Source organism: Primulina tabacum, chromosome 9, assembly GCF_025594145.1.
Source record: "Primulina tabacum isolate GXHZ01 chromosome 9, ASM2559414v2, whole genome shotgun sequence".
Taxonomy (NCBI): Eukaryota; Viridiplantae; Streptophyta; class Magnoliopsida; order Lamiales; family Gesneriaceae; genus Primulina; species Primulina tabacum.
Window position 1 is genome coordinate 34,177,911 of NC_134558.1, and position 25,644 is coordinate 34,203,554.

Here is a 25,644-nt window from a genome sequence, read left to right on the forward strand (position 1 = left end):
ACATATGCATCGCCTACGTGACTATGATATGACGATGTGTGTAGTATCACATTAACACTTCTAATTAAAAATGAATAAAATTGTTAAAAATCGAAAATATATGACTTATATCGAAATTGACAATCTAAAGTGCCAAATTAGAAAAAAAAAAGTGTATATATATATATATATATATATATATATATTTGTAGGGGCTGATGCAATTTGACCTCAATGTATACAAGGGAAAATGGTAATTTCGGTTTATATTATTAAACAATTATCCTCTGAGTAGGTCTTTTGTGAGACGGTCTCACGAATATTTATTTGTGATATGTGTCAACACTACCGATATTCACAATAAAAAATAACACTCTTAGCATAAAAAGTAATAATTTTTCATGGATGACCAAATAAAAGATCTGTCTCACGAAATACGACCCGTGAGACTGTCTCACACAAGTTTTTGCCTTATCCTCTTGTAATGATCAAACGATGCTTATGAGGTATTTCCTTTTCGACCGATATTGGAGCAAATCGTTGGCTTCGGAACAAAAATTAACAAATGAGGGATGTAAATATATAACACGTGAAAAGTTCGAGGGACATAATTGCGAAAAAAATGGAAACTGAATAATATAAAAATGTATTATCTCCATAAACACGATAAATCGAACCACATATGATACATCCACAAATATGCATGGCTTTTCTAATTAGTACTACGATGACGTAGAAACCTAATTACTTTCTTCTGGAGTCATCCGATTAGTTACGTTGAAACAAACCCTACTCATGTCTCAACCTTTTTACTTGTCCGAAAATGAATAAAAACAACATAGCTGATAAAAAAAACAGTTCAAGATAATAACAAACCCTCACGCAAACTCCATTGACGCAAAAAAAAAAAAAAAAAACCTTCATCTGAATCCAGGATGCTATCTTCCTATGACGTATGGAAACCGCGATATGCATATAAAAGAACGTCTAAATGAGATGAAATATATTATCGAGCATTCAAACAGAAACAAACCTTGTTTCCTCGGGGATTCATCTATGGCGAAAGGGCTTCTTTCTGTCTTGCTTCTTGCTGTCATGTGTGTGATTGTAATGGTGTCTTTCGTCGAAGGGCAATCACAAATAGCGCAGTGCTTGATAGATTGTGGGCAGGAATCGGTTTCCTGTGCAGTAGGCTGTGGAACCAGCGGACTTGGAGCCCTCTCTTGTTACCAAGGTTGTGGCGCTAAAAACATTGGTTGTGTCGCCTCTTGCTTCACAGCAGGAACCCCTGTGAAAATTTGATTTTGCTGAAAGTTGGGTGAAACAAAAACATTTAAAAGTGGATTGATGTGTTCGTTTTAATTAATAATAATAAACAATTTTCACCAACTTAATCAAGGTGGGTTGCTTTCTTTATATGTGATGTAATCTATTCGGAAACAATATTTTGCTTGATTAAATAAAACCATATATATGTTTGATGTGTTACACCGCTTTCCCTTATATTAATTGACAAAAACTTATGTGAGACGGTCTCACGGGTCGTATTCTGTGAGACAAATATCTTATTTGGGTCATCCATAAAAAAGTATTACTTTTTATTATGAATATCGGTAGAATTGACCCGTCTCACAGATAAAGATTCGTGAGACCAGTCTCACAAAAAACCTACTCATATTAATTTGGTACTTATAATTTGAATCTCGGCATAATTGGAATTTAGTTAAATGGACAATATAATATATATGATTTCAATTTGGTTTATTTTCCTAAATATAAATTCAATAAGTTCAAACTAATAAATAGCAAAATGATATTAAAAAATATATATATATATATATAATAAAAATTGTAATAATTGGAGAATTAGTAATATAAAAATTTAGAATTAAAAAAATAATACAGAGCTGCTAATAATTTTTTTTTAATCACACTGTTTTTTTTATAATAAGAATCAATTTTTTTTATTACTCATAATGATGAATGACCTAAAATCCAAGAAGTGAAAAAAATGCTTATGTAAATATGTAGAAAAAAAATTAATTATGTGTTTTATATATTCATATCGACAACATTAATTTAAATAAGCATTACACTAATGGAATGCCGCAATTATTTAAAAATTTGCACGAGAAGATCATAGATTTAACATTATACACCACAAGACAAAAAATAAAATTAAAATATCATAAATATAAATTAAAGTCCGTAAAATAAAATTAATAATTATATATATCACTTATTTATTATTTATTCATTCCCCATCGGATATTCAAATTCATTCACATCCATATCCATATACCTGTCGGGGAAGATTGGATATCCATACCCTATCCAAATATCATATTATCACGTATAATTGCAGTTTCTCAAATTCTAATTATTTCGAGTAAGTTGTGGATATTTACTAAATTGTTGAAAATAATAATTAAAAAATAAATATAAAAGTTAGCAAATTACATATTATAAAATAAATAACAAAATATTAGAAACAATTTATCTTTTATTTATATATATATATATATTCTTTAAAACCTGCATCATCTCCTGCCTATTTATTTAATTGGATAAAAAAATCTTCTATACACCCTCCTCCATTCGGGTTTGGTATCGGATTCTTCGTCGGGTTCGAAAGAAATTATCATATCTGGATGAAACTGTATATATAATAAGTAGACATCATATCAACGGTTCTCACATAGATGCTCATGGTGCGCGTCCAGGAGATCAAACTTCATATACATATATAATAATAATAATAATAATAATAATAATAATACATATATACAATTTCATGAATCATAATGGTAGATTACAATTATTTTTGAATAATTTAATTTTTTATATAAATAAATATAAATAAACTTGCCCACATTTATGTTTTTGGGTGGTCCAGTTCAGTTTCGTTGAAGAAATCGATTCATAATTACGATTAGAGATATATTTTTTTCGTGTGTTTTTTAAAATAGCATCAAAATCACAATTTCCATTAAATAAAACAAAGTTGATTATTGTTTGGTTCATTTATTCTGACTACCTTCATATCCACAATGATCATTTCAATTGGATATGATTGTTAATCATATTAAAAACGTTATCATTATTGTTGGAAGTCATATTCATTTATGACATAAAACTAGATATTACAAGAAGATGGTCATAATTAGGGGTGAGCAAGCTTTCGATTAAACCGAATTAATCGACCGGACCGAGCCAATTCGGAAATTCGGTTCGGTTATTTCGAAAATTCGGTTTCCAAATTATAAAAATTCGGTTATATCGGTTATTTCGGTTCGGTTACGATTTTCAAAATTTTGAAATCGGTTAACCGAATTAACCGATATAATAATAATACTAATTATTTAATAAATTTTTATTATTTATCAATTTTTATATATTTTTAATTTTAAATTTTAAAATCGATATAATATGTATTAATTGTGTTCAAACAAAACTTATACATTTGTGATATGTGTGATTTTATGTTTTTATACATTTGTATAGAATGTAATATTTAAGAAAAATTATATATATAATTAAAGTTAAATCACAATTTTTTTTAAAATTAATCACCGAATTAACCGATTTTAATTCATTTCGATTTTCATCGTTTATGATAATTAATTCAATCGGTTCGGTTATGACTAATTATTTCGGTTCGGTTCGGTTAGGGCTCGGTTAGGGCTAATTCGGTTCGATCGGTAACCGACCGACCGAATGCTCACCCCTAGTCATAATCATTATATGTCACTTAAATGATGGTGATAATATGATCGATCTTTTTAAGATATTGGTGACAATTAAATATGAGTAGGTTTTTTGTGAGACAGTCTCACGAATATTTATCCGTGAGACGAGTCAACTAACCGATATTCATGATAAAAAGTAATACTCTTAGCATAAAATAATACTTTTTCATGGATGACCCAAATAAAAGATCTGTCTCACAAAATATGATCCGTGAGATCGTCTCACACAATATTTTTGCTTTAAAATATAGATCAAACTGCACAGCGCCACCCTGTGAAATTTAATTGCTCTTAAAATATTAAATGAATTGGGGATTGGAAAAAAAAAAGGAAAGATAATTAATCCTAAAAAATAAATTAAGACAAAAATTTAGTATGGGTATTCAGGTTGACCAGTTAACAACATGCACGCCCTACAGCGTGGGAAGAGAGAGATGTTGAATGAACCCAAGGGCATATGTGTAAACAGAAGCATCGACTGGCAAACCCGAACCCTAGCTCCCAGCTCTTCAAACCGTGGTGTTTCGTTGCTGTCAATTTTCTGGCAAATGTTTTTCATCTCGATTAATAAGTAATGATTCTGCACCGCAATCAATTATTCAGCTGCTAAACTTTGTTTTGCATCAATAGCAATCGATTTTTAATTTCTATTTTTGAAAAATTCAATTGAATTGATTGAATTGCAAGCGAAGGGTGTGCTGATTGATCAGTTTGTTACCAGTTTAAATTAGGTGAGGAAGGTTTTGGTTCAAGCTAGTTTGTAATGGCAGAACCCTCAAAAGTTATCCATGTTCGCAATGTGGGGCATGAGATTTCCGAGGTATGGTGGTATCTCCATCTAACTATGAATATCTGAATTTCGCTTTTGGGTTTTTTAGTTAGCTGGTGTGCGTGTTTTTAAGATTGTTCGTCTTTGTTTAATATCATCGTGATTAGACTCTACAGACTTGCATGTATCTATTTATGCCGCTAGCTGCAGAATAGTTCTAGGTTCAGACCCTGTTACCAATTCATTCGTTTCATTTTTTTTTCCAGAATGATTTGCTCCAGCTCTTCCAACCATTTGGGGTTATAACCAAGCTCGTGATGCTTCGAGCCAAAAATCAAGTATATTTCTTGTTAAAGTAGTTAAGGAGCTATACCACATGTCAACACGCAAGGGTAAAAGTATATTTCATCATATTCTTGCTTTTACCTAAATAGCAGGCTCTCATTCAAATGCAAGATATCCCTTCAGCGGTAAATTCAATACAATACTACACAAATGTTCAGCCAAGCGTAAGGTATGTGATAGATTGATGATTTCTCTCCATTGAATTCAACTTCTTGTTCAAAGCGCTCCTGTTGTTATTGGTATCCAGTCGGTCAATGAATTCTTGTTGTCCGTAGGGGAAGAAATGTTTATATTCAATTCTCATCACACCAAGAGCTAACAACTATGGAACAGAATTCGCAACCACGAGGAGAAGAGGTGACTATTTCGTAAATATGGCATTTTTGTTTAACTTCTTGGATACCTATATTTTTTTTTTACCTATTTTAATTGTGTGAGTTAATGCCAGTTTGTAAAGTTTTCATTGTTGTATTAATTAGAGATTGTACGTGGTCACATTATGTGGGTGGTACTTGCTAGGATTCGTCATTTAGTTATCACATTGGTTTTTCAATGAAGTTGTTTAAGTAGCATCTATTCCATAAATATGTCCTAAGGTGACCTGTTATAGAAGTTAGAACTTACGTGATACAATGGGTAGTTGCAAATCCTGCCGGGTTTGATATAATTACTGATACTTTCCCTCTAAGAATCACAATGACTTTTATTTTCCTTGAGGTTCAGATGGCCTTTTATTTTTCTGCGAAATGACTAATTTACTCTTCAATCTTCAGCACTAGGATATTATCAAGCTGAGAAGATTGATGAGTCAAAAGATATTTATATCCCAAAATATATTTCTCTTCTTTTCTTCTCTTTTTCATTCGTTTTTTTTGGTTTTATTTATCTATTCATCCCTTTCCTAGTATTCACATCTAACCCATACTCCGTCCTAACCCTCCAACCCCATTGCTGCACCTATCTACGGCTACATCAGTGACGAAGACTCTGATCACAAACATTAAATCGCGGCTCTTGGTTCCTGTCAATACCAAGGTGTCCATTTAAAAAAAAAAAAAAAACTCTTGTGTGCTCTGTGCATCTCTAAAGATGTTTATGTTTTGACTTGTATTTTTACCCTCTCTGTTAACTCCACGATAACAACCATTGTTTTCAATTATTTAGGTGTGCTAATTATACAATTGGAAGTACAAGAGTGGTAATTGCGTACTCTTGGGGAGGGTGAAGTTTGTTATACCCTATATTTAGTTGCAACTTCTCTTTTAGATTGTTTATTAGTTTTCTTACTGCTTCATGCTTGATTTGTCTTTTTATATCATTGCCTCGTCTCTCATTCTGTATTCTATCCTATTCATTTCCCTGTCTTCTATTTCTTCTGTCTCTATGCTGGTCTGCTGTTGGGCTCTTTCTGGATGCTCAGCCTAATCGAATTCTCTTAGTTACAATACATCACATGCTATATCCTATTACTGTGGAAGTGCTGCATCAAGTGTTTTCTCCTCATGGATTTGTTGAGAAGATCGTCACGTTTCAGAAGTCGGCTGGTCAGCATATTCATAATTTCTCTCTTTGGTCACTTTCTGAATTTCTAATCTTCTTATTCATGTAAGAATTTCCAATTTCAGTATCTCCAGGTTTCAAGGAAAACTTTTATGCATAATGATTGAATTCTCGCATTTATGTGGGATGAGTTTTATTGGATCGTGATTCACTGATTTGCGAATGTCTGTTGTTGCTTTCTTAATCATGAGATTACACTGCCTCTACAAATTGCATTTTTAATGCACTGGGATTACTTATTATATTATATTTTCTGACTAATACTGGAAAATCCTACCTGCATAATGTGTAGGTTTCCAAGCTCTAGTTCAATATCAATCAAACCAGAATGCTATTACTGCAAGAAACTCTCTCCAGGTATAATGGGTGTACAATATTTATATGTTATTTTTATTTATGGGATGAAGTCAGCATGTCTCTTGCAACTATCAACAGGGACGAAATATATATGATGGTTGCTGTCAATTGGACATTCAGTACTCAAAGTGAGTTTTAAATGTTATCGGGTTTAGGTGCCCATATTTGTTGATCTGTGTGCTCCCACAACTTGTGTTGTTGCTATATTGGTATCTTATTAGCTCTTCTTTTTGATCTAGCCTCGACGAGTTGCAAGTGAACTATAATAATGAACGTTCTCGGTAAGTTGGTGAGTTTTCTGTAATGTCATTTTTTCTCCTCAAGAATTGTTCTGTATTTGATGAGGTGCTACTATTCTCTTCTCCATGTAGAGATTTCACAAACCCATCTTTGCCTTCAGAACAAAAGGTCAAGTCCACTCAAGAAAAAGCCATTCTTCTGCAATGTTACTGTTTATATTATTTAGTTTTTTATGGTTTCTGTTTTCTGATACGATTTTGTACTTTTGTTTCATTTTGTCACAGCCTGGGTATGGAGATGGAAGCCTATGTGCACATCCAGGTTTCTAATTAACTACTGAAAAACCTGTCACTTCTCTTTTCTTACTGTTTCTAACTTCTCTGTTTTTTTTTCTTTTTCTGGCCATCTCAGTTGGATTTCCGCAGGTGAGGGTTCTATGCTGATAAAGTTAGAATTAAAGCTTATGCGATTGCCTATTAGCGCCTTGAGCAGCACCATTCTCGTGTTTCTTTTTAAAATTAATCATGCTATTTCCATCACAACTCTGATTGCATTACATTTAACTATTTTAATTCATTGAGTTTTGCATATGTTTGGCATCTTTTGCTGTATCCATGCAATCTTGTGAAGGTCTGTCTGAATGATATACTTAACAACTGTTCGCCAGTGTTTTCATGAATGAGTGACAGCCTTTATACTTATTTAATCATTGATATCTTATGATTTATGACTCTTGTTGGCTCCAGAGTTACATCTGAAATATTTGGAGATGACACTGAAAATGTTTGTGTTCGATCTCTTGTTGTCCTAAATTGTAGATGGGTAATGCTGCTGTCATTGCTGCTGCGTTTGGAGGCAGTTTGCCTCCAGGTATAAGTGGTACGAATGATAGGTGCACGGTTCTTGTATCTAATCTGAGCCCTGATGTGAGTATCTTGCTCTCTCGCACTAACACATACACAGACATGAAAATACACATGCGTTCCATTTACAAGCTGCAGCCCATTGCTCCAATTTAATTTATTATAAAAGGAAGAGAGTTGCGCATCTGCTGCTTAATTTCTTTAGTAGAACTCTTGAACTTCAGGACTTTCTTTGTTCCATACGTCACATTAATTTCTTTTATGCAGAGAATTGATGAGGATAAGCTTTTTAATTTATTCTCGCTGTATGGAAACATTATCAGAATCAAACTTCTTCGAAATAAGCCAGATCATGCATTAGTCCAAATGAGTGATGGCTTTCAGGCTGAATTGGCTGTGCACTTTCTGAAGGTCCGGTAAATTTCTTTTGAAATTTGTGTAGTTAGATTGCTTGAACGATGCACTATTTTCTAGCTTGAAACTATGTTCAGCTTTAGTTTTCATGCATGAAACCAGTAGGAAATATGGAAATCCTTTAGCTTTAATTTAAGAACATTCAGTTGTTTGTGTGGCTTTCTTGATTTCAATTGCTGCCGATCTTACATTTGCTTTTCATATAGGGTGCCATGTTGTTTGGAAAGCGCTTGGAGGTGAATTTTTCCAAGCATTCTATCATTACAGCTGGAGCTGATACCCATGACTACTCCAATTCTAACCTCAACCGTTTCAATCGTAATGCTGTTAAAAACTACCGGTACTGTTGTTCGCCAACCAAAATGATCCACATCTCGACTCTCCCTCAAGATGTTACTGAAGAAGAAATAGTGGCCCATTTGGAGGATTGTGGAACAATAGTTAGTGTGAAACTCTTTGAAATGAAGGGAAAGAAACAGGTTCTAGTCCTTTTTGAAAATGAGGAGCAGGCTACAGAAGCTCTTGTGTGGAAGCACGCCACGTCACTCGGTGGTTCGACCATACGAATTTCCTTCTCTCAGCTGCAAACCATTTGAATCACTTCGCGGTTGTTGTAGACAGTAAATTTACACTCCATGTGTACTACTTGGGACATTTTGTTTCTTTAATCCAGGTTCGTCTGTGAGCTGCGTCTATGTTTTCTTCCGTGCTGCCATTAATTTTTACTTTTTCCCGTTATAAAGTTTCTTGTGTACAAACTTCATGCAGAAAGGAAGATTGATAGAGTAGTCATTCATCTTCCGTTTTAACGAACGCTGCATGAGAGCAGCACTGCACAAAATGTTACTTGTTATACAGGAATTTGAACTCATGTTCCGACATCCCAACTTCATCTTTCTCGATATTTAAGTTAACCTGCTAAACCATGGCCTCTGCTCTTTTCTAGACTGAATGCGCGCCCGTTACATCTCGCGGATAATCACAAGAACCTTGCCATATATCAGCGACACAATAATCCATTTATAATATATCTTTCATCTGATCATTGAATTAATTAGCATCCGGTTCTTGTTGGCCAGTCGATAATGTGTATGTGCCAACTACATCAGGTTCAACAGTATTTTTAGCAAATTCATAATTTCTTGATATATAATTTCAAAAATGTGCATATAAGTGAAAAGACCACCACATTTATTTTTAGAAAGATCAAATATCGAAACTTCTATTTCAGAGGTTTAACAAGAAGACATTTTATCCAAAAATACTTCGAAGTAGTAAAATTCTATCCATTTACCAAGTAAAACAAGTACATATCCACCCCAAGAACTTGTTAATGCCACTTAAATACAAATGGGATGTGAATTCTCAAGTGGCAAAAACTACATATTCTAGACTTAAAACTAAAGCTGAAATAAGCATCAAACTCAAAGTAAAAACTCATAAATACAAACCAAAATCCAGGTATAAGAGTGTGAACCTTCCATGGAGCTAAAAACTCTTGAAATAGCAACAGAAAATAGGAAAATCCAAAGTCAATTCGTGCCTTCCTCGGGCTTTGGAGGAGAGTTTCCAATAGTTCAAGATCACCTTATCCTTTTAGCTTCAAAATCCAATAGTCTAACGACATGTAGGGAGGGGGAGAATCCCAAGAAAAATTAAGTGCAAAGGCACATCTGGTTTTCGGATTGAGCTGTAAAGGAATTTAAAAACAATTAAATGGAGACAGGTAATCCACGTTGTCAGAACTCAGGAGCAATTTGATAGGACCCAAAGAGTTGTCATTTTTGCCAAAAAGTATTTGACACAACGTTTCTCTCATATCTATAGAAATTGTTTCTAAAAAAGATATCAAATTAATGCTTCGATTGATGAAAGTAAGAGTCCACATTCCATAGGGGCAAACCTGTCATTTCTCAAAAAGTGGTCTGTCAATGGCTGAATTTTTCTACGCTCAGTCCACTCTCTTTGCTGCCTCGAGCCATTATTGTCTCGCAGACTGTTGTGTAGCGTTCGTTCATTATTTGGTTCGTTTCTTCGGGTAAGTTCTTTCCTCGTCCGGCATATCTACGAGTCTGGTTAACCATGTGTAACCCCCACCCCTCCCCACCCTCATTTTTCGTATGAACTCAACCTGGATTGAATTTGAGTATCAGCATGATATGTAATGAAATTGGTCCCCAGACATTCTTAGTTTCTTACAAAGAAAAATTCAAACTGAAGATAAACCCATAAGTGGCTGAGTGTGTTGGTTTTTTTTTTGAGTAGTCGTTTGTTGTTGTGGCAACCGGCCTCAGTTAACCCTTCATGACTAACTCAAAGGATTGGCGGTGTTTTTGTTCTGTTGGATATTTTGAAGTAGATTTGCTGACGATTCTTCATGGGATCAAAGTATAATTCTCCATTCTTTCTCCCCAAGTTTCGATTACCCATCTTATTACTGGGGGACTGATCACCCAGAGTCTTGAGTAGAAAATAAGTTGTCAAACTCATGACTTACGAAATGTACACGTATATAGGTCTAATGGATGCGGTGAATGTTTATTTGGTTTATGCAAGTATGTGTTTGTAGAAACTAAAATTTTTAGTGACATTCAATTATATTTGAAAATTTTACATATACTGGTTAAGTGAGAAGCATAGCTCATAGCTGAAAGGGATCTATCTATGCGTGATACTCTCGTTCTTGATCCTGGTGATGATATTGATTTACACATGAAAGTATTCTTCTCATTTTAGGGGGACTGCTGAAAATTGGATATTAGTGGAAGTGAGAGGAGGTTGTCGAGCAATGGCACCTTCCCCTAGTGCTTTTGTCGTATCCTGGTAAGCATGCCCGACAATTTCATACCTTAGAAATCTATGTTAACTTTGATATCCCTTTCCGATTTCAGCTTCTTGGAGGAATTTGCATACATTTATAGGATTATACATTGGATTATTCTAGTAATGTAATGGATATAGCAGAGTAAGCAGCTTTATGACAAAGTTACAAGTAGAGCCTTTTGTGCAAAGTGCTACTATTGCACTTGATTTGTTGGTGTCCTGGGGCTCCTTTAAATCGATCCATAAAAAAATACAGAATCTTTTTTATCCTGATTATGTAGAATTGATTGCTATAAAAAATAAATTGTACTCTTTAACTCCAAAAGTGAAAAAGTTCGAGATGCATACCTCACAATATGATCCTTATTATATAAATATCTATGAACTGTCCACTGTAATATGGATTTTAGGATACAGATATGGAGAAAACTCACCATGGTTTTGGATATTAGATTATGAGTTATAATCTAAACAAACAGGCTCAATCGAGCCTGAACTGATATATTTATGAAAACACTAAAACGAATAAGTGCATATAAATTAGATAAGTCGAACACTTTTTCATGCAAAGAATCTCATTGCCAATTGTATAGATTATAATAATTGTCCTATTTCTTTCTTGTCCAGCTCAAGAATGAAAATTGAATTATATTTTCATCTTTGGGAAATTACTTTCTAGAAACAAATCCTCCTTCTGAATTATTTTGCCTTACCTTGTGTGTTTTGTTTGTTATTTGAGGTGACTTTATCATTATTTGATATCTGAGAACAACTTTTCCAAGAAACAAGAAAGCCAACTTAATTTGAATTCCTTAACATTTTAAGACAAAAACACCCTCTTAAGTACATCCCATAATCCGAAACCCAAACATTAAATGTTATTGAATTATCATCGACGATAAACTTTTTGTAGTTATTATGAGACAAATAAGATTTAATGGCTAGAATCTCATTCTGGTAAAATTTATTAATTGTGGTTAGCATTTATCAATTGCTCATGTGGGGAGCTATAAACAAATAGACAACGGTTTTGTGAATCTTTTGGTTGGGAAATTGGTTTATCATGTATAATCAAGATGTTTTACAATTATTTATTCACAAACTTCGTGCTGAACTAGTGATTTGCGTTTCCCATCTCATGGAAAATCCTCTTCGTTCCATTTAGCCACATCCTCCTTTGGGGGGATATTTTAGCAGCCACAACAGAGATCTATTTTTTGGGTCATTCCTCGAATCACAAACTGAAGAAAAATGTAGGATATTGTTGCGTAGAAAGATATGTTGCCAATCCTCGAAGACAAAGCACAATGTTCTGCGGGAAAATTAGAATTGCATCCAAAATGGAAACCTTGTGACATTCAGGGGATTGGTGATCAAATTCATGCACATGGTTATTGAATATGACAACAATTCCAAACCAAAAACTTCGATTTTGTCAGTTACATGATCGGTTTCGGCTTTGAGTATATAATAGTTTGGTTTTCGGTTTCTAGAGAAAAAAGGCGAAGTAACCGTGAAACCAAATTTTTTAATTATTTATTTTGTTTTGTAATTATAACATGTCTTAAGGCCTACACTTATATTAACAAATATCTAGGGTTTTGAAAACCCGCTCATCCGTTCCACTCATTTCCCTTCGTTTTTTATCTTGATTTTTCTCATCTTTCTCCGCTTTTGAATCAGGAACAACCCCTACGTATTGGTCGCTCGGCCAAAAAAAAAATGATTGTGCTACTCTCTCTTTGAAGATTTGTATTGTATTTTTCCCACTTCTTCAAATTTTTAATATTTTGGTTTTTTAAAGGTTTTAAATGATTTGTTTGATTTTTAGAAGCAATTCAATATTAATATTGTATTTTTAAACAACTAGATTTGTGATTCAGTTTTTGCCTTGGACCGTTAAATCGAACCTTATCATGGAAAACCGATCAGAAATAAAACAGTTCGAATATCGAATTATGCATTTGTGAAACAAAAACCTTAACCGAAATATTATAAAACTGTACCTAACAAACACGTCTAACAACAATAATATTTTGATATGTGAGAAACATTGGTGTATATTTGTAGTGTATTCTGTCGTTACTAGAAGAAAGACACGTGGGGAAAATGCTATTTTATTAAATGTATTATATGAAACGATACATCGGAATATACATAAGGTTTACCCAATCAAAAGACTATATAATCTAATCTAATTTTGAATTTAATCATAAAGGATAAAATGCTATCTAAACTACCAACAAATCAAAGAGTTGTTTTATCAGCTAATATATCCTTATTCAACATTCCCTCTCAAGTTGGGTCATATATGTTAATCATGCTCAGCTTGTAAATCATGTCGTCGAACTTAGATATAAAAAGAACTTTTGTGAGGATGTCCACAAATTGCAACCGAGTAGTGATGTACTCAAGACCCACAATTATATTCTCGATTCCATCACTGATGAACTGACGATCAATCGCAATATGTTTGGTTCGATCATGATGAAATGGATTCTTGGTGATGCTTATTGTAGCTCGATTGTCCCACGTTAATTCCATTTATTGATGTCCTTCCGGTTGTAGTTCTTCGAACAGTCTTTGGAGCCACAGTCCTTCGCATATCCTATGAGCTAACAATCGAAACTCTTCTTCTGCACTGCTTCATGCTACTACTGATTGCTTTTTGCTCCACCAGGTTACTAGATTTGCCCACACAAGCGATCAGTAACCTGATGTAGAGCGCCTTTCATTTGGAGAACCCGCCCAATCTGCATCAATGTAAACTTTGATGTCTTTATAATAGGTTTTTCTGAAGAGTAGTCTTTTCTTTGAAACTTTTTTTAGGTATCTTAATACCCGATACAACACAACGTCCATAAGTTCCTCAGTTGGAGTATTCATAAACTGGCTAACAATGCTTATATCGAACCTGATGTCCGGCCGTGCGTGAGAGAGATATTAACTTGCATACCAGCCTTTGGTACTGTCATATATCAGCCAACGAACTGTCATTTTTCATCCCAATCTTCACGTGAGGGTCCATGGCCATGTCAGCAGGTTTGCACCCCAACATGCATGATTTAACAAAAAATATTTAAAATGCCTCAAGTCTTTCATTTCAAATTCTCTTGCGAGCAACAACTAGACACAAGTCATTTCTTGCTGATCATTTACCGCTAGAACAATTTCGTCAACATATACAATGATAATGAAGATTTTTCATTCTTCTGGGTGTTTGGCAAACATTGTATGATATGATTGACACTGTTTGTATCCATCTCCCTCATTTCCCTATAGGAAACTCGTGAATCAATGAAACCAGGCCCGAGTTGATTGTTTTAGACCACAGAGCGACTTCCTTAGCCTACACACTTTGTTGACAATGGCTTTTGATTCAAAACCTGGAGGGATGTTCGTGTAGACTTCTTCTTCAAGGTCACCGTTCAAGAATGCATTTTTGATGTCAATCTGATATAACAACCAATCTAAATTTGCAGCAATTGACAAGAGAACTCAAACGATATTAAGTTTAGCCACAAGAGCAAATTTTTCTTGATAGTCAATTCCATATGCTTGTGTATAGAATTTTGCCACCAATCGTGCTTGAAAGTGTTCAATACTCCCATCGGCCTTATGTTTAACTGGGAAGATCCACTTACATCTAACTGTTATTTTTCCAAGTGAAATGTCTGTGATCTGACGTGCTATTTTTTTCCAGTGCCTTTATTTAATCAAATATAGTGACCTTCCAGTTTGGATCCTTGTACCTGGTCTTGGTTATTCACAAGTGCTCGATATCCAAGAGATAAATTATCAAGGGATATAAAATTACATATAGGGTGTTGAGTACAATACCTGATACATTTCCTTAATGCAATGAGTTGTACATAATGATCATCATGTTCAATTATAGGTGAGTCAAGAGAAGTAATACGTGATCATTTTCCATGGAATCTGACTTCGAGGAAGAGCTATTGGTTGGCTCATCGTGTACATGGGCATGTTGGATCCCAAGTTGAAGTAATTTCCTGCGAGAATAGACCTGGATTGGTTTATTGGTGAGGGTTGGATCAGGATTAAACTAGGGATCAGGATTAGTGAGGGTTGTATCGGTATGGATTGGGATGTTCCTGAAGTCGAAAAATGGGATAGTGATAGGATCTCAATTCAGCGATTCACTACTAGAATTCTCCCTTTAAATCTCTGAATTGGGAAAATATGGTTCCCTTACAAGGAACGTGACCTCCATAGAGGTGTAAAACTTGCGGGTGACTGGGAAATAACACTTGTAGCCTTTTTAGATGGGAGATTAGCCTAGGAAGACACATTTGATGGCTCGTGGTTCAAGTTTACCTCTACGTTGGGAGTGGATATGAACAAATGGATGGCTCGTGGTTCAAGTTTACCTCTACGTTGGGAGTGGATATGAACAAATGGTGAGCACCCAAAAAATTTGAGAGCGATGTTTAGAAGGTGGGTGTTTGGGTAATACTCAAAGAGGGTCTGGATATGGTTTTTAAGTTAAGGACTCGGGAATACATTCGGTTAATGAGGTACGTGGCAGTAGGTACTACATCACCCCAAAAATGATGGGGAACATTATTTGTAAACAATAAGGAGCAAACAACTTCTAGTAAGTGACTCTTTTTTTGTTAAGAAACACCGTTCTATTGTGGGGTTTCAACACATGAACTTTGGTAAACAATTCCTTAAGTAATTAGGTAATCACCCAAAACAGAGTTAAAAAGAAATCTCTGGCTGTATCAGTTCGCAAAATCTGTATCTTTATCGAGAATTGGCTTGGATCATGACGTTGAAATGTTTAAAGATCTGTGAAGTTTCAGTTTTGTCTTTCATTAAGAACCCAAGAGTGACGGATATGGTCATCTACAAATAACAAAAACAACAAGCCCCCGTGATGTTTTTACATGTGATGAACCCCAAATATTGTTATGGATGAGATTGAAAGGTGTAGATGGTTTGTATGGTTGTGCTTTAAGTGTCGTTTTTGTGTTTGGACAATTGGTATCATCACTGTGAATAAACTTGGGAAATTTTATTGCTGAATAGAAAAGACAACAATTTTTCCAAGTACAAAAACGGGTATCTTAACCCACAATGCCATGGTAAGGTATCATTATCCTTATTAATAGAAATGGAAAATAGCGAAATGGATGAAATCAAGGTCATAATTCACGTAGGATCCTTCCATCTTGAAGAGTTACGGTCCAGCATAAAGATTAGAACTGCCAATCGTTCTCTCCGATGCTAGTTCCTGAAAAATACAAGAAATAACAAAGAATTTAGTAGTGCATTGCAGATCATCTTTCACTTTACTGACTGAAAGTAGGTTGCATATCAAATCAGGTACAAACAAGGACTGAATGTAAACCAATATCCCTAGAGAGCTGTACTGAACCGGAACGAAATACTTTGGAATAAGAACCATTTGATATATGGACAATGTGTGATCCTTGACAAGGAATGTAAACTCGAAAAAAGGATAAATTTCCAGTCATGTGATTGGATGCACCTGAGTAAATTATCCAGTAAATGGATAAATCTCGCTTTTTGGTGTTGGCAAATGATGGATCACGGCTTTGGGCTGTGCTGCCAGTGGCGATGTTTGATGAATTTGGTGAAGATTGGGCCTGACAGAGTAATCTTTTTGAAGAGCTTCCAACTGGACCACAGTAAAAGGAACTGGTACTGGTGGATTACCCTGGGTGGCAGCGGAATTTGCACTCCTTTCCTGTGAGGGCTTCCAATTTACTGGCTTGCCATGGATTTTCCAGCAACTTTCCTATGAATGGTTAGGTGCCTTACATTTTCACACCAAAAGCGACCTCGTCGAGGTTTTCCATTATTTTGGGAAGAGTGGACATTTGCATAATCATTCGAGAAGGGTGGCCGATGAGAAACAAGGGCTGAACTGTCGATTGTTGGCTTGGAAATGGGTGAGCCCAACATGAATTTGCAACGTCTTTCTTCATGGCGTACTTAAGAGATTATTGTCCGAAGGTTGGCTAATGGTTTGGTAGCCAGAATGTGACCTTGCACTTCGTCATGATTCTGGTTTAGACCAGAGAGGAATTTGAATGTGCTTCTCTTTTCAATAATTGACTTGTAGCGGTGGGCATCATCCGTGCATTCCAATCATGAACTACAAACATATCAAGTTGCTGTCAGGAACGAGTTAAGCTGGTAAAATAGGTTGTCACTGAAGCATCACCTTGTCATAAATCGTGAAACATGCACTCAATTTAAAAAATTTCAGAGGTGTTTCCCTTGGAGGAATATGTATCACGCACAGCTTCCCGATGTCTTCTGCTGTTGTGTATAGGAGAATTTTTTGGCCAAATTCTGGGTTCATGGAATTTATTAACCATGACATAACCATGATGTTCTCGGATCTCCATGTTTTGAATATCATGTCTGTGGCTTTTGCGTGACGCGCAGCACCCGAGAGACAAATCATCTTTCCCTCGTTCGCATACGAATAGCATCACAGATTGAGACCAAGACAGGTAGTTCTTGCCATTCAATTTATGACAAGTGATTGGGATAGTGGATGATTCGAGAAGCCCAGTATTTGGGCATGGTGGATTTGAGGATCTGACGGTCTTGGATGAGGCGCCAGAGGAAGAAAGAGATGACATGCCGTATTTTTTCATTGGCAGCAACCTGTTTCTGAAACCATGTCGTTACTGGAAGAAAGAATGTGGGGAAAATGCTATTTTATTGAATGAATTATAATGAAATGACACATCAAAATATATAGAAGGTTTACCCAATCGAAATACTATCTAATCTAATCTAATTTGAATTTAGACATAAATGATAAAATGCTATCTAATCTAATCTAATTTGAATTTAGACATAAATGATAAAATGCTATCTAAACTACCAACAAATCAAAGATTTGTCTTATCATCTAATCTATGCATATTCAATATACACTAAACTCTATTAATGATAGTGAGTATCACGTGAAGCACTTGAGACACGTGATGAATACTAGTAAATATACGTTCCATTCTCTTTTTTCATCAACTAGAAACCTTTGAAAGATCAAAATCTCTGAGAACGTGTTTCATGGTTACATCATAAGCACAACTTCATTCAATAGACTAACAATGTCATAAACTTCATGTGTGCATGATGCATGTGTAAAGAGATAAATGCTAAAGGTATATCTTCTCAATAAAGAATAAAGATTGTTAGTCAGTGGTTACAAAAAAGGTAACTCATGGTTCAACGGGTTCCTAATCTAATGCATGGTTAAATAGGGGTAATATGAGAAACTCACTAGTTGGAATATCAAATGCCAAGTACCATAAGGCAAAAGTGCATTGTGTGTGGATCTATGTTTGGAAAAGAGTTACACACGCATGAGTCACCTCTTGAACTGATAGATGTCACCTCTAGAATTCTGATATTCTAGGATTGATCATGCATTGTGCGAGACTCGTGTATTTCCTTATGAGGGATGGTTGTGATACCTTGATTTGAAAGTTAGAGAAATTTGAGTGGGTAGATCAGCTACTCTAGCAACTTGAATTGTCTGAGTTACACAAGGACTCACCCACATTGATGTTGGTTATTGCTAAAACTATCATTGCTTATGATTTGGAAAACTTGACCTTGGCTTCTTGTCTCTAAAGCAGTTACTCGAGATGCCCTTTTCTTGGAGAAGCATGTGGGATTCATGTTCCTGGACATGTCACTTCTCCAGCTCCATTTTTGAGAAAGAATATGCAATGGAAGGAATTCAGAACTGGCATCAAGCTGAAAATGGTGGCTTCCTATGAAACACGTGTAAAGGAACGTCAATACTTCAAAGTAAAGGGCCAAGGAGGACAGCTTGCTGCAACTTACCCACATATAGTTGTTGGATTTCATAAGCTCAGAGAGTCAATGGGATCAGAAAAATTCAACCAACTCTCGGGCTTGTACAGGTACAGTTTGCTATTTTTCTTTTATATCAGGACTCAAGGAGTTATTTTAATGTGTATTTCCTTGTTTGGTGTACAAGTAATGATTCTCCAGTCTATTTTCACTGGCAATGTTTAGGAGATATTGCTATATCACCTAAGAAAAGTAGCTGGAACTTGGACTACCAATTCTTAAATATGTAAGAAAATGATTTCTGTGACTAAACTTCAGAAATTGACATTTGTGATCTTATGACCTCTATTTCAGATTCTTCAATTGAATGTTTTCAGTAAATAGGTTATCCCATCTCCAGGTAATTTAAATAGCTAGAAAATGGTATACATCATATTTTATTTTACATTGGAGGATATTACAAACGAATCCCTGGAAAATAACTGTTCCAATTCATGAACATGACTATGGCAGTAGATGTGTAAATGCTTTCTATTACCAAATTCTAACTTGTGACACAGGGTGCACCTGCTCGCCAAAACATTATCAACAATGGTAATGGGCTATTTACTGATTTATGCTCCACTTTGAGTCAATCTCTGAGTTTGGTTTTGAATTTCATTTGTTGTGCTATCAATTTTTTTTTCTTGCTGTACTATCTATTTTGTTTATTTAGGAAATTCAGAATCCATTGCACGAAAGCCGCCTCTGGAGATTTTTCTAGTGGTACTCAAATTAGCCAATATGAGAGGATAATTGAATTATTGACTACTCTTTTTCCTCTGTGGGTATGTTTATTCCATTCTGCTTGTTGTAAGATTTTTTTCTGGTTCTAGTTTCTGTGTATCTTTTCCAAAAGAATTTGAATCATTTATGAGTAAAGTATGACATCAGTCTATGTACCGATGCAGGTAATTTTAGGTACTGTTATCGGGATTTATAAACCTGCTGCAGTAAGTATTTTTAAGTTTCAGTGTCTGAAAATTGAATGGCAATTGATTGTCGAGTCTATTTGCTCAGGTAACTTGGTTGGGAACGGAACTATTTACTGTTGGACTGGGTTTACTCATGCTGTCAATGGGATTGACGCTGACATTTGAAGACTTCAGGAAATGCTTGCGTAATCCTTGGACTGTATGTAGTATCTCATTTGTCAGCCTCTCGGAATGTTTATATTAAGTTGATAAGTTGATGCGATCTTTCACCTTTTAACAGTGTGAGTGAATTTGCTTCTTGACTTTTTAGGTGGGTGTGGGATTTTTGGCTCAATACTTCATCAAGCCAATGCTGGGCTTTTTTCTTGCAATGGTATGCCTTCTTTTTGTCCTGAGCTTCTACGTTTATTTGGTAATTCTACGTTTATTTGGTAATTGCTATTATTGCACACCAATAATTTTTTTTGTCTAAATATTTCTGCTAACAATATTATTGCTGCTGAATTATATTTCTAGAATGTGATTAACTATGTCAAGATGGTTTTCGACCGTTGGCTTGTATTTCATATGTCACACCTGTTGACTAGTAAATCCAGAAAATTTCTGCACCGGGATTTGTAAAACTACTTTTGCTCTGATACAGACTCTGAAATTGTCTGCTCCTCTAGCGACTGGACTTATTTTGGTATCATGCTGTCCTGGGGGCCAAGCATCAAATGTTGCTACATATATATCTAAAGGAAATGTAGCACTATCGGTTCTTATGACCACGTAAGTCTTTTAACAAGTTTTTTCTCTGTGCGACGTTTTCTGAATTTATTATAGCTAGATATTTGCATTAGTCATTAAGGTTGTGGAAATTCTCATGGTGAAGTCATAACTAGGAGATGCATTCTTTACAAACAGCTGTTTTGAAACTTGAAATTCAGTCAAAGTCAATTATGCTTCCGATCATGATCTGGCATCGTGCTGTCAATATGCTGCAGGGATGATCTAGGGTAGAGGCTCAAGCTTGATCTGGATTAAAATCAGATTTTGGAATGACTGTTGGGTTACCTGGCAAAGCAATGAAATTTGACCTAAATTTGGTCCGTGACTGTTTATGAAATTTTTGTTATTTAAGAACTATAATCAAATTCAGCTTAGTCATTTTAATTATGAGAGCTGAAAGCAAGGGCTACCGTTATATTTATGGCGAACATTGTTCCAAGAAGGTGCAGATAGAAGCAAGCAATCAATGAATTAGCCAACGAAACTAATGCTTCGTAATGAGTGATTTTTACTGAGGTTGTAAATCAAAAAATGAAAGTCTAGGTGCCATTGTTTATGAACGTACCCTTGACAAGGGTTTAAGGTCATGTCTTCCATCAATGGGTACGTGAGATGCAACATTAGTGTTTAGCTCATCTACATTTCATCAATCATTAAGGATTTTGTGGGGGCGAATCTATCAAGTTGTCTCAACTCGTCCAAGTTAAACTTTGGAATCGCCATAAAAATCCTTTATATTCATTGTTTTGACTGTTTTTTATGCATTAACTGACCTTCAATGCTATCCAAATAACTTATGCTCTCCATTGAAATCAAAGTAGAATCTTGATTATTGCCATTTTAAAAATATTCGCAGAAATCATGTCTTGACATTTGATACTTAAATTTTGAGATATTGCATTACAATGTGGAAAACTACTTCACTGATTAATGACGTCCTGTACATGAGAGTTTCTTTGCAAAAATACAAATTACTGTTTTTATGTGAACTAGTCTTGAATTTCCATTGGTGACCTAGTTGTTCGACAATTGGTGCTATCGTGATGACTCCACTCCTAACTAAGCTTCTGGCAGGCCAGCTTGTGCCAGTTGATGCAGCCGTAAGTTCCCATATTCTTTTCAATTCTGTACATTTATTTTATTGGTAAAAAAGACTAGTCATTTACATAGCCAATGAATTGATTTTGATGTCCTTGCTCTAAAACTTCATGTTCTATAATTTTCCTACTTTAATTTTTTTGGTTATTATTCCTCCAGGGCCTTGCTATAAGTACTTTTCAGGTTGTGTTAGTGCCGACAGTTATTGGGGGTAAGCAGCAAACTTGAACTTTGTGAACCTTTTTGGTGTAAATACCAAAATCATTATCTTCTAGTTACAGTTAATTGAACGACCACGTTCTGGTCAACTGTTTTTTGTTTTGCAGTTTTATCAAATGAGTTTTTTCCAAAGTTTACCTCGAAAATAGTTACTGTTACACCTTTAGTTGGAGTCATTCTTACCACCCTTCTCTGTGCAAGCCCAGTAAGTTCACGAGTTATTCTGCCACCTTTTCTCAGATCCTTGCTTTGTTAGTCTGATTGTTCGTGTTCATGGAGAACTTACTATTTGTGTTTTCAGATTGGGCAAGTTTCAGATGTCTTGAAAACTCAGGGAGCTCAGTTACTACTCCCTGTGGCCCTCTTGCATGCTGCAGCGTTTTTTCTTGGTTACTGGATTCCGAAATTAATGTTTGGTGAATCAACTTCTAGAACTATTTCAATAGAATGTGGAATGCAGGTATCTTTTCCAATGTCAGATTCACAAGAAAAAATTATCACTTGTAATTAAAAAGTCTCATTTCTTTAAAATCCAAGAGTATTGGTTGACTTGGAAATGGATTGTGACTCTGTGACGTAACTCATACCACTTTGTTGAAAGTATGGTATATCTTGTGTTTGAGCGGGTTTGAGAGATTGATGAAAATCTATTTTGAGGGATATATGAGCTGCCTCATTATGTTATCTGACTCGCTTGGATAGGAAGTAGAGATGCCACAATTTAAAAGGTGAACAAAGATAAACGCGTTTGTTAGCAAATTAAAAATAAAGCTGATAATATGCAGTATGACAAAGATTAGTGGAATTAGAACCTGCACTATCAAATATTATTTTTTTCTGGAATTTCTTTTGTAGAACTGTGCCATATAGAATCTTAGTCTTAGAGATCAAATGTGTAATGTGGATATGATCTCGTTCTCTTGTCAACGCGAGCTACTTTACTTATTATGGGGTCTAAACTCTTCGTTTTCACTGAAACATTTTGTTATGGATTCATATTTCTTAACAATATGAAATGTCTTTGATTTGAGATCTTTTGGTTTACATGAAGGCATTTTTTTGGGTTTTGTTTCATTACCTTTTATTGTCTTGAAAACTATAAAATTATAAATCTTCAGATCGTGCAATAAAATCGACTTAACCACAGGCAAATGAATTTGTTTTTGTGAGATCTAGAAAATAGCATGCAAATATTTACTCAAAATGTTATAGAGGCATGAGATCTGGTATCAGTTCGCAGAGAATGTTGTGTAAAAACTAATCTAGTGACCCTAACTGTTGTACTATATCAGAAACCAATTTTTTGAAAGTTCAAACTCTTAAGAATTGACCTAACACAATAACATATATGCTTTAACCAAGCTCTTCACTCTTTGTTTCATGTTATTCCAGAGCTCTGCACTAGGATTTTTGCTAGCCCAAAAACATTTTACGAATCCTCTTGTCGCTGTTCCTTCAGCTGTGAGTGTTGTGTGCATGGCGGTGAGTCATTTGTTTATTTGAGTACTTATGTATCTCACTTCAAAGTGATTCTGGCCAAGTTTGACACAAGTGTTTTTTTACTTATTCTGCAATTTTCAGCTGGGTGGAAGTGCTCTTGCTGTGTACTGGAGGAACTTGCCAATTCCAGTTGATGACAAGGATGACTTCAAGGAATAGGAGTTTCGTTGCCTTTTTCCCCCTGAAGTTTCCAGTGGAGTTCGATTCTTTTTGTATTGCTACGGCTACCTTTTTGGTTTGGCTCCACATGCGAAGGGTGGATTTGCCATTTCAGCTCTTTGTAAGTAAAAACTATACATGGCTGCTAATGGTATCCAAATCCATTTTTTAAATTTTATTTTGTATAGACCAGTTCATCACAATTTTTTGGCTCTTTTTTACTTACATAAACACCCTTTTTAATTCATAGTACTGTGTATTTGTTGGCAGTGAAAAAACCTTTAGAGTGTAGGCGCGCACCAAATGGTAGAGAAGTGGGTTCCAAATTGTCATTTTTTCCCATAGACGGTTTCTTCCAATTTCAAAAATGTTCACCCAATCTACACTTGGAAGCCCTTGGTTTCTTTTAAGAGATTAATAGCCCTCGTTTCCAGGACCCATTTTTCATGTAGTAAACACTCCACTATTCTAAAACATTGCCTTGTGGATGAAACAAAACCCATTCAGAATACGGATTCATATTCGAAAGAGTGCATATTCGCATGGATAAGCTCACACTGCTCACCAAATGTGATTAATCAACATACTATTACATGGAACATAATCTTATCGATATATATATAGACACACACGTATATAAATACATATATCCTCTATTACATGGATGATGATATCTATGCACTCGAGTTTCATTCGAAAATTCGCCCTGCTAATGAAAAGAACAGGGGTGGAGAAAGACAATTGTAATGTCTAGATTGTAGGAAACATTGAACGTAGGTATGGTCAGAAACAAGCTTATAAGCAACAAAGACATGAACACAATGAAATTGATGAACCTATTTATGAATAAAATCAACTTGTATTTTTACCTAAATGAAAATTGTTTGGCATTGCATGCAAAATGGTCATTGCCATTTGCCGGGAGTCCTCTTCATACTCTCCGAGGGGGCCTCGAATCCTCTCCACAGCTCACGATTCCCGGTTGCCGTTGGCTCGAGGGTACTCTCCAATTCCCGTGGAGGAGTTCTCGGCAGCTGATAATGATCAAATGGCGCCTCTGTGGCCTTTCCCCTCAGTGGCGAAGATGGTAATCTGTATGTAAAATTCTTGATTCGGATCTCCTCATCAGATGAAGGTTCGTCGTGATCGAAGTTGAGGGAGTAGCTGAGGGGATCGTAACTGAATTCGGCGGAGGAGTGACGACGGTGGCGTGCTATGCGTGAGATGAGGTTGCGGCATTTGTCCTTGATCTCCGGCAACGGCGACGGCGACTTGAGGTTGGTGTCCCAGGATCCGGTGCGTTGGTGATTGGAGGCTTTGAAACAGGAAGAAAGGCTGATGGAAGATTTCTTGCGCCTCTCTCTCAAACTGCATGCATCGCCTTCCCCCTCATGCATCATTATTTCATTGATCATTCATCATTATTATGAATTAATTCCTTCAATTCCTATAATAAAATCTTGATGGTTGGGAATGAATGGAGAAGAGTGTTAATCGAACTATTTATTTATATATTAATTTAAAAATAATAATAATTACTACTATTTTTACATGGACAGGAGATTATCATGCAGAATCAGGTGATGATAATAAGTTACTTCTAGCATTAAATTCCATTCCAGAGGGCTAAACATCTTAGGAAAAATAAAATCAAAATATTTTCTCCCAAAAATAAAAACAGTGGAAATTTTAATTTTTCATTTTACACATTTTCTGGAAAAAAAGAATTAAATGGAGTCAAATTTAATAATATTTTTCTCAAATACACCCTTTACTAGAAAATTTTAAAAATCATGTTCCTAGAAAAATTTTATTTAATAAAACGAACTTTAAATTAATCATTTCTTAATAGTTAGTTATTTATTTCGTAATTATAAGTACTCTATTATCTATTTTTTTCCACTTTTATGTTGTAAAGTGTATCATCATGAATAATTTTATTTTTAAATGAGAATAAATTAGCCTCACCATGCATTCCATAAATATTAAAA

At 35.2% G+C, this 25,644-nt stretch overlaps 2 protein-coding genes and 1 long non-coding RNA gene across 9 annotated transcripts; 2 read left to right on the plus strand and 1 right to left on the minus strand.

The window, feature by feature from the left end:
* The first annotated feature begins 4,120 nt into the window (after positions 1-4,120).
* Positions 4,121-8,966, plus strand: LOC142555399 (polypyrimidine tract-binding protein homolog 3-like). Its single transcript, XM_075666249.1, has 15 exons — positions 4,121-4,299; positions 4,450-4,548; positions 4,764-4,835; positions 4,935-5,011; positions 5,118-5,199; positions 6,263-6,386; positions 6,695-6,759; positions 6,838-6,887; positions 6,999-7,040; positions 7,131-7,167; positions 7,284-7,320; positions 7,411-7,424; positions 7,818-7,925; positions 8,130-8,273; positions 8,483-8,966. Exons 2-15 carry the CDS (start codon positions 4,492-4,494, stop codon positions 8,870-8,872), a joined length of 1,299 nt encoding a protein of 432 aa, XP_075522364.1. The 5' UTR covers positions 4,121-4,299; positions 4,450-4,491; the 3' UTR covers positions 8,873-8,966.
* Positions 5,331-6,256, minus strand: LOC142555400 (uncharacterized). Its single transcript, XR_012822396.1, has 2 exons — positions 5,829-6,256; positions 5,331-5,756 (listed from the first exon to the last, which is right to left on the minus strand). It is a non-coding gene; the product is annotated as an uncharacterized LOC142555400 (long non-coding RNA).
* A 1,226-nt stretch (positions 8,967-10,192) lies between the features above and the next one.
* Positions 10,193-24,162, plus strand: LOC142555397 (sodium/pyruvate cotransporter BASS2, chloroplastic-like). 7 transcript variants are annotated; one of them, XR_012822395.1, is made up of 15 exons: positions 10,193-10,314; positions 11,013-11,099; positions 18,749-19,042; positions 19,648-19,759; positions 19,883-19,924; positions 19,992-20,105; positions 20,217-20,279; positions 20,550-20,677; positions 21,696-21,777; positions 21,935-21,986; positions 22,102-22,199; positions 22,296-22,454; positions 23,387-23,476; positions 23,576-23,774; positions 23,924-24,162. XR_012822395.1 is itself a non-coding variant. In XM_075666242.1 (14 exons), exons 1-14 carry the CDS (start codon positions 10,208-10,210, stop codon positions 23,651-23,653), a joined length of 1,506 nt encoding a protein of 501 aa, XP_075522357.1. In that variant the 5' UTR covers positions 10,193-10,207; the 3' UTR covers positions 23,654-23,900. The 7 variants fall into 7 exon arrangements, 6 of the variants coding, with proteins under 6 accessions (XP_075522357.1, XP_075522359.1, XP_075522358.1 ...); XM_075666242.1 differs by lacking the exon at positions 23,924-24,162 and having other exon boundaries at positions 23,576-23,900; XM_075666244.1 differs by lacking the exon at positions 23,924-24,162 and having other exon boundaries at positions 19,657-19,759; positions 23,576-23,900.
* Positions 24,163-25,644: the final 1,482 nt, after the last annotated feature.